Below are 9,797 nucleotides of genomic sequence, written 5' to 3' on the forward strand. Positions count from 1 at the left end.
AAAGGCCTGGCTTGTGATTGGACGGGGGCAGAGGGCACCGAAGTGTTGAGGCTCACTGCTGAGCCTCCTAAAATAAGAGGATAAGACTAAAAACAGCCGGACTGACTGACTGAGGCAGGGAAGAGGATAGCCGATGTTGACGGAAAGGATTTTGGGACATTCTGTCACTAAAGCCGTGTTGTTTTGAATCGGTGATCCCCTCCCTGACTCATGATTATAAATAAACTGATAGGTGTCAGGATGAACAAGGAAAGAGTTACCAGCTCCCCAAACATGGCTTTAGTCAGACTGGTGGTCGCCCGTTTAGTTTGGATTGGACCGTCTGTTGGATGCTGAGCTGCACTCGGCGTTTCCAAGTAGCTTTTGTAGGATTTGAAATGTCAGTGTTTGTCTTTGACCTTTCATTTAAATCACAAACATAAACATCAGTTGTCCTCTCAACACAACTTAAAAAAAACACAACGCTGCTCGTGTGTGACTTTTCCTAAAAGTGTCTGTATTTTAATATAAAATGTTTTTATATATAAAACACACAACAGGCAAAGAAAATGTGACCATTTTTACTTCATGTTGGTCACAGGTGGTTATACTGACCATATGCTTAGAAACTATCATCTCTCTGTCACTAAAACTTCACAAGTTGCCTCCATTTCCAATTTCTCAACATTAAAATAGAAATAATTAGTTAGACTCAATTAAAACTAAAGTAGGGGAGACTAGGGACGGTTGCAACATGTTTTGGCAACTATAACCCACTGACTGTTTGTGTTTAAGCGCTCAACTTCTGAAACAAAGCACTCTTACTTATTAAAAACTGGAATGTTCCCAAAATTTTTTGGGTTTTATTTCTGTACTAGAGGCTGTGATTATTTTTGTGATGGTTCTAGGTGGAAATTTATTATTATTAATGTTAAAATAAATGTTTATAATCATATATATATATAAACATATTTTGTTTTGTATTTTCATCTAAAATTGATTAAACATTATTTTACAATGTTGGAATCTCACAGATATATTTTTTCCCTTCAATAACCAGACCTGTCCTGATAATGTACCATATATATTGATATACTGCCTATTCTATGTATATATCATTTAGATTTTTATATTACTGTGCAGGTGTGACATGACAGAAAAAGCAGATCAAGTAATAAATACTTTATTTTCACATTAGTATTAAAAATGCAGTCGTCTGCAGGGCTCAATATCTTCTCTTCACTGTACAAGTTTAACTTGTTTGACATTTATCCTCATTAAATAACTTTATGTACAGCAATTAAAAACTGTTCAAGAGAATTATTGTTCAGTTAATGTTGAGAAAAAAAAAAGAGGCTGTTGTCGTGTTGATCATCGGCCGCCTCCATTGGCTGCTCCGCCCCCGGCTCCGCCACCCGATTGGTCCTGAGCGCCAGACATCATGAGGAAGAGAACGAGAGGCACGATGTACATCCACTGCAGAGAACAAGAGGGGAAAAGACAGGAGTGAATACAGTGATATTTGTTTTCTAGACATCAAATTTAACTGTGATCACAGAGAACGTTTCAACAGTTGCAGATTGGTCAGCCCAGATTAGCTTCAGTTTAGTTTCTGAACAGAAAAGAAGAAAAGATGAAGTGGACAAAGTGGGTGAGAGACTGGAGGAAAATGAAAAACCTCAGGATCAAAAACCAAACACATATTCAACATGTTCACACTCACTATTGAGATTTAGGACTTCTAGATGGTTTAGCAGGAAGTTTTCTCATTCAAAACACTTTAAGAAAAGTGGAGCATTTATCAGTCTGAAAAGTATTTGGTTTTGATCCTGGAATAAAAAACCTTTCAAGAGTGGAAAAAAAGGAGTGAGTGGGAGAAAGAGGGTGGGTTTCAGTTAGTCATACTGCTTAGAAGTTAAATACATAACTTGACAGAGGAGGAAGGGGGACAGAACGAGCCACAAGTAAGAAAACAGTACTTCAGTGGGAATCAGCTCTGCTCTCTTCCTCCCCCTGCTGGGGGCTGTGCTGAATTGGTGGCCATGAGGAAGATTGCACCTCCCAGAATCAAATACCACTGGAACACAGCACAGCACCAAGTCAACACACTGTCATCGGACGCAGCACAGCACAGAGTCAACACAGGTCACTGAACACAGCACGATGCACGCAGCAGCAGCACAGAGCAAAACAAGACGGGGGAGATTGGACAGATGAGCCAAGCGACGGGGACACGAGGCTGCAGGTTCTCTGCGGGGATGTTTCAAAACACGGGGCTCCAGGGGAGAGACGCTTTTTACTCCAACTGGCAGCTCAAAATGTCAGAGGACAAACAAAATCTCACGACTAATTTTCATGTTAGCTTAAAATTGAACCTGAGGAGAATCATGTTGGATGAGTTCAAGACAGCAGCATCACACGTTTGGCCTGGCAGCACAGAGCTGATGAGGACTTTCACACCTGATCTGTCTGATTCAGTTATATTAGACTGGTGTGAAAGCTGACAAGCAAACTCTGGTGTGGACCAAAAGTTTTAGGTCAGAGATCACCTAAAAAAGACTCTGGTGTGATTTGATCATAGTGTGAAAGCAAAGCAGAGTGAGTAGAAGGCAACATGCAAACCCAGGGCTCAACAGAAGGACTGCAGGCTTTTGCAAAAGAAATGAGCTGTTTTGATAATCCATCGATGGTTAATGTAACTTTTCAGGCAGAAGTGGCAGAAAATGCTGATATCAGCATCTCAAATATGGACATTTTTTTGCTTTTCCCTGTTTAGTATCTTTGGGTTTTGGTTTGACAAAACAAGACATTTAAAGAAAATATTTCACAATTTTCTGACAATTTAAAGGTGGTGCAGCATTTGATTAAACATGACAACTAACTTTAGTCTTCTATCAGTGGAAATGATCAATTTTCCGTCATGATTTTCATGTTCATTAAAAAAAAGTCTGTGTTTAGTGTGTTATATCTGTGTGTTTCTGTATTGAAGGTTTTTCAAAAAAAAAGATTTGTGAGTATGAACAGATCACAACTTCAATCTCAGAGTATATGCAAGTTCTTTTTTTTTTAAATGCAAGACTATAATCTTGGAAATTCTTGAAGTTTTCTCTTGGCATATCACTCCACTCCTCCCAGCTCCATATTTTTTATTTATTTATTTATTATTTTTACCTACAATGGGCCATAATACGTGGTTGTACGAACTGCCCAACAGGTAAAAAGCAACACTGCGTCTTTTTGTTTTTATACTCTGAACCAAAAAAACTTAACTGCAGGTGTGAAAGTTCCTTCAAACAGGAATGAAGAGTGAATCCCAAACACAGAATACAGCAAACAAAAAATGTGCAAATATGACATATTCATAGTTTTCTGTCACAAATAATGGAAAATGAAATTAAATACAAAAACATCTTTTACTCCTACTACTGAAGTAACCTCTGTACTTTATTTTGAAACATGCTGCATGCATAAAAAACTTTGAGGTGGGTTTGAGCAAAAAAGAAATGATGAGCCAAATATGCATTTTCATGTGTTCATTAACTATAAAGACCATTACAATAATCACAGCCCAATTACTGAAGACACAGAGTTTATCTTCATGTGCAGCCTGTTAGCTTTATCAGCAGTTTTCAGTGGGAGTACTTACATATTTAGCAAAGAAAGATTTCTGCTCTTGTGGATTCTTCCCTTTCTTCTCCACTTCCTGTTCCAAGCGTTCAAGGAACAGAGCCGTCTCAGGTCTGCAAGAAAACGGGCAATTAGTATTCAAACAAACCCCGAAACAGAAAATGTATCTGAAAGGCAGAGGAGCGCAGAGAGGCTTGTTCTACCTATGGGGAAACGATGTAGAGCTGCTATGCCACGGCAAATATAACTGAATCAAAGACATCTGAAAAAGCCACCCGAGAGGATTTCACTAACGCGCAGACCGCTGCAGATACAGATTGTAACAGTGTGCTGCCCTACGCAGTCAAGTTTTATCGAGTGGTTGAGACTGGACGGAAGAAAAACCAAAATGAGAAAGCCTTCTTTTATCTAAGGAGTCTCGGTACATCTGTCCCTCTGATTTCTTTGTAACAGTCGATCCGATCAACTTCACATGAAGCGGGTGCATTGCTAAAGATGCAAGAAAGTGCAGTGTGGAGTGTAAAATAGTTTGCATGAGCAGTTGTTGAGAAAGCTGAGAAAAACGTCCTGCTGGAGAGCCAGCGGTTTTAGATGCTTGCATGCACAAGTTTTAATGACAGTCAGTGGCTGCATTATACTCAGAGCCACACAGAGAGACAGCTGGGGTCGAGGTGTCAAGTCATTTGAGTTTTAATTTTCTAACACCCTGGGAACCAGCGATAACTTTATAAGGGTAGTGGGTGAACTTCAGCATGAATTCATGAATTTCATCAATAAAAACTGTGAGATTTAAATGGCAAAGATTCTCTGCTGCTGAACATGGATAACTGGATTGATGACGTTCAGTTCAGTAACTGATGACCTTTTTTTTCTGAGTACCTTTTTGGATGCTGATATTAATGTTCTTATAATTTTACACAGTATTTAGCTGGTTGTTAAAATAGACAGTATTGAAAATTCAGAGTTTAAGTGATGAAGTACTGCGTAATATATTTAAGAAAATATGAATTCATATATTTTCACAGGTATTCAGGTGTAGATCCACTTCTGACGAACGCCCAGAGAGTCTGGTCTAACACAGGAGCACTCTTCATGAAGTACAGACTTGTGTATTTTGCATTCCTTTGTTTTTTTTTTTCTGAAGTTGAAGTTTACGACTGCTGTTGGAGCAGCCTAGCACTGCAGGTTCTTCCCAACTTCCAAGACATTCTAGTCAAAGGTAACGTTACATAAAAGGTAAATGCACATGCACACTCTTCATGACAGCTCGCACTGACACCTGCATTCTGTGGGGAGACGCACTGCAGCAATGGCAGCTTGTTTACTTGCTGAACTTCCCCCAATTCGTCTACACCGTCTAAAACTGGTGGTATCTTTTAATATTACTGTTTTGTTATTTTTATTTAATATAATATATATAATGTGGGACTGACCCCGGTGCATTGACAGGAGACATGATGCTGAGTGTGGTGTTGAAAACCTCCAGATCAACTTCATCCTCGACCTCAGTGCCCCTGCAGGCTCCGGGTATCGTCACTATGGAGACACCGATGAGGTACCCAGAGACGTCGGAGTGGAGGGTGATGACATCACTCAGATGGGACTCAACCATGGCACACTGAGGACCAGAGCAGAGCAGAGTCACATCAATATTTAACAGTTAGTATCAGCTGCATTTATATCACATGGTGGAAATCTATCTATCTATTAGAAAAATATTACACCCATTTTAGAAGATTTCAGATTTCACATGAGTCTGGATTGATTTTTATTCTCACAGAACCTTACACAGTGGAGAGATTTGGGTTATCTACTTACAAGTCTAGTCTAAAATAGAATTCTAGTGGAAATATGCATGAATCATTTTGCATCAAAGTGTTCAAAGGCAAAAGACTAGATAAGAACATTGTCCATCAGAGTGGAAAATGTCTTTGGCTCAACACATGAAAGTTTTATTGCGATACTGAAGTACTGTGATTTCTAAGTATTTTGACTGTTGCTTTCTTTTATAACACAAGACCATGTGAAAAAGTTGAATCATGCACTTCTAGAGACTGTATAGCATGATTCATATTTCCAAAATCAACGAGCATCAACATGTCAGTCAGTCTTTCTTAGTTTTCTTTCATTACTATGGTGCATAAAAAGTATTAAATAAAATACTTTTTGAGGTTAACTGCTACACTGACATGTTTCTGCTCAGTAAGCTAGTGCTGTAAGAAAATAATAAATAAAAAATGTTGGGCCAAAATGAATAGAACCACTGAAAAGTGCACACAGCACAATTGTGAGCCTTTAAATGAACATCCTTCACATCTGAAATTTAAAATAAAAATATTTACTTTTTGAAAAACTGCTACGTTTAGCTGCTCTTGCTCTTCGAGCAGTGAACAAACAATTCGATCAAAAACATACAGATATAAGTGCTGCCCTCTGCTGGCACACTGTCTCCACCATTGGTAGCTGTATTTTTAAACTCACTGTGAATTTTGATTTTTTTGACCCTTTAAAGTTGCTGAAGCTGGTCAGTGTTGAGAACAGACTGAGTCAGCAATTTGAATTCAGAAGCTTTGTTCACACAGATCAGAGGAAATTTATGTCTGAAAGTGTGAACACACACGTGAAGCATGTGAAGGAAAATGGATCAGTTTATTGAGATTATTATGATTGCGACTGATGTGCAAATTTCCGGTAGCACATCAATGTAAATTCTCATTATGTGTCAGGAATTTTAAAAAACGAAAAAAGAATCGCAATACTTAATAGAATTGATTTTCTCTCTCACCCCTAAATGCCAGAAGGTTCATTCATGAATATTCATCAAAGGAAGGGCTGCCCCAAATAGCCTTGATTTTTTTAAGTTTCGAAGCATTTGGTACAGTCCTAACCAAACAGCATCAATAACTGTCTTGTACATAAACAAAAGATCAACTTAAAATGTTGTCTTGATAAACAAGGTATATTTGGAAACAAAATCTTAACCTAAAGTTTCTCTTTAATATCTGAAAAAAGGGATCCAGTCAAAGTACTTCTGTACTTCTACTTTTAATGATCAATTTAAACAATTGGAACTAGAGGGAGACCTAGAAAAGAAGCATTGAATTGATTAGTTCCATTAATAGCAGAACAAATAGATTTATCAAACACAAATATTCTCTCGGTTCCCTAAATTGTTCTTTGAAGAGGATTTTGTGGTGAGGATGTGAGAAATACATACAGCTCTGACAAATGCTGTGAGGTAACCCTCCATCTGCCGCTCTGTCTGTCTGTCTGCCTGCAGGAAAACACGAGGCACTCTGATTCTGTACAGGCCGTCCACTGCAGCCACTTCCTGAAGAGTCATTCAAAACAAACATGTTAAAGATGCAGATTCACAGCATGCCATGCTGATCACACTCAAATACTTTTGTGCATCCTGATTTTTGGTCTATTACTTTACTTTGTGCACCAGTGATGAGCATAACATGTCAAAAAAGAACTAAGGGGGAATTCAGTAATCTCTATTTTGGACACAGCTACATCCTTTAAAGTCTGATCTTATTTCACCTTCAGCTTGGTTCTGTCTTCCTCTGATAGCTGGTTCTGAGTCAGTGAGACGCTGGGATCCCTTCCAACTTTTAACACCAGCGCTCCTCGTACTTGAAACTTTGCTACATCATCTGAGACAAGAAAGACAACAGACAGTGAGAAGAAAACAGGTCACATTAAAGGGAAAATTCATCACTTGTTTTATGTGGAAGTCCAATAAGTGTCGATGGTCAATGCCTACATGTACCAGAATGCATTGCGCTTGAGCCTCTGATGCCCACGCCCATAGTATGCACAGGAATTAATCAAATTAATCAATTGACTAAATTTGCCATCAACACTGACTGCAAATGCTCATGAGACGAATTTTGCTTTTGATTAACGACTGGAAAAAAAGCACTTCAGGCACACATTTATTAAAGATAAAAATTCAGTCAGGTGTGCCGTTTGAACACCGTCACACCACACACCAACTTCAGACAGTGTGCATGTGCGTGCGGACAAGGCTCCAGGCTAAGGATCTACAGTGAAGATTCAGGCTAAAAAAATGGTGAAAATAACATTTATTTTAGTCAGCTTGGCATGTTGGAGCTTTAAAAGACGGGAGATTCTGCAACTCTGTTTTCCTGTGAAACTCCAGCAGAGTGTGGATTAAACACCTAGACCTGACCTTCAATCGGCATGAGGGTGAGTAGATAATGACTGAATTTTCATTTAACTATACCTTTAATGTTTTTCAGAAACAGCCTGAGAAAGACAAATGTCTTGTTGACAAAGTAAATAACTGAAAATAAGCACTGTAAACAAAATGTTGACATTTACTCTGCATGCCGAGTTGCGTATAACATGTTTTCAGCCCTGAAAAACTTAATTTCTGTTGAATCACGTACACTAATTTATCGGCACATCAAAAAATTATTAACTTAACAGATATTTGAATGAGGTTTGGTATGTAGGGTCTCCATTCGGGCACGGCGTTATCGCTAATAGCACAGTGGTGCTCAGTTAGCTTGACAGCACTGGTAATAACATTTCAAATAACATAACGGCAATAAAACAAAATCAACAGTTTCTCACCGACTTCAAAAGAGTGTTCCAGAGGTACAGAGAAACCGCTGAATTCAGTGTCCATGGCATCGCCAAGCTGATAATAAAAATAAAATGTACAGTTAGCCTTTATTCAGCTGATCAAAGCTAATGCTAATTACAAAGCTAACAGGTGCAGCTTCCGTTTCGCCGCAGCCAAATTCTAACATTAAATTAACACAATTTCACACTTACCCTTCTGCCATTATTACAACGTACAAAATCCGTACATACGACAAATAAAACAAGCGAAACAACTGCGATTTTAAATTGTAGTACACGAGCCATTTTGACAGAAACGGAAACCGGAAGACAGCGTCAGTCGCACTACAACAACACTTTGTACTTCCGGAATGTTTTTTCATTATAAAAGTCAGGATTTTGTAGACTTTTTTTCTAGTGCTGCAACAGTTAATCAATTATTAAATTAATTGCCTACCGTTTTGATAATCTATTAATTAGTTTCTGTTCCCTTCCTTTTTTCTTTTCTTTTCTCATGTTATTAAAATGTGCATTTAAAGTATTTTTTTTAATCACTGCCTTTGTTGAAATGCCCTGCTGTCAAAAACATTTGATTTATAAAAATATAATCCCTCTGTTGCTCAATCTGTAAACGTTGAACCTCATTCTCCTTTATTTTCTCCATTTGTTTTTTTTTTTTTTTTTTTGTTTTTTTTGTGTGTGTGTGTGTGTGTGTGTGTGTGTGTTTGTGTGTGTGTGTGTGTGTGTGTGTGTGTGTGTGTGACAAACTTTTATAGAATGCTCTTTTAGGAGCTTTGTAGGCCTAATCTAGCTCATCATTGATGGAAAGAGTACTGAAAATCTGTCCCACAGTATAAGTATTGTTACATTACTGATATGTTACTCAACTACAAGTAAAACTACTGGTTTGATCCACTGAAGGGGCACCCTGGTGGGCATTTTACCACCTTTTATCTACCATAGGGGCATCCAAGAGGGCACTTTTGTGTTGCTTTTTCAAACAAGAGGATACTGTGCCTGCTGCAGATTTTTTTTTTTTCATTTGTTTGTTTTCCATCTGTATATGTCATGTGTTTATTGCCTCATTTTCATCTGAATACTCTTATTGGTTACAAAAATGCAATTAAAAGGTTTGGATGTTAATTTGTAGGACTACTCAATAGTGATTTTTTACATTGCATAGTGTTGTGTAAACTTAAGTAAGAGTAAAGTTACACCTGACTTGCAAGTATGCTCATGAAAATACAAGTACCCCCAAAAACGACTTAACTGCAGTAATTTGAGTATTTGTAATTTGTTAATTTCAGCACTGCAAATACAGTTCCTTATAGCTAAGACTTCATCTCATGCACACATGCACACAAACACACAGAGTTAATTTGTGCATGCTGAGTATTTAAGGTGTATGTGCTGACCTACTTGCGTGCAGGTTGTTTGTGCAATACTTCTCACTATATATCAACTTACTTTCCTCTTCACTTCTGTCTGTTTCTGAGCGTGTCAGTGTTATCATCTGCTCTGCCACGGCTGCTGCACACAAACAGCATTTGCTCTTTGAATTTGTATTTTTAGAATTTCGGTATTTACAGTAGTTT

At 38.1% G+C, this 9,797-nt stretch overlaps 1 protein-coding gene across 2 annotated transcripts; it reads right to left on the reverse strand.

Moving 5' to 3' along the window:
- Window positions 1–1,146: 1,146 nt before the first annotated feature.
- Window positions 1,147–8,570, reverse strand: emc10 (ER membrane protein complex subunit 10). Of its 2 annotated transcripts, XM_084745025.1 has the most exons (8): window positions 8,416–8,570; window positions 8,212–8,278; window positions 7,153–7,265; window positions 6,824–6,937; window positions 5,040–5,224; window positions 3,626–3,719; window positions 1,959–2,056; window positions 1,147–1,455 (listed from the first exon to the last, which is right to left on the reverse strand). In XM_084745025.1, the coding sequence occupies exons 1-7, from the start codon at window positions 8,506–8,508 to the stop codon at window positions 1,970–1,972; spliced, it is 753 nt and encodes a 250-aa protein (XP_084601151.1). In that variant the 5' UTR covers window positions 8,509–8,570; the 3' UTR covers window positions 1,147–1,455; window positions 1,959–1,969. The 2 variants fall into 2 exon arrangements, with proteins under 2 accessions (XP_084601151.1, XP_084601150.1); XM_084745024.1 differs by lacking the exon at window positions 1,959–2,056.
- Between the last annotated feature and the right edge of the window lie 1,227 nt (window positions 8,571–9,797).

This window comes from Lutjanus erythropterus, chromosome 19 (assembly GCF_056507025.1).
Source record: "Lutjanus erythropterus isolate fLutEry1 chromosome 19, fLutEry1.hap2, whole genome shotgun sequence".
Classification (NCBI taxonomy): domain Eukaryota; kingdom Metazoa; phylum Chordata; class Actinopteri; order Lutjaniformes; family Lutjanidae; genus Lutjanus; species Lutjanus erythropterus.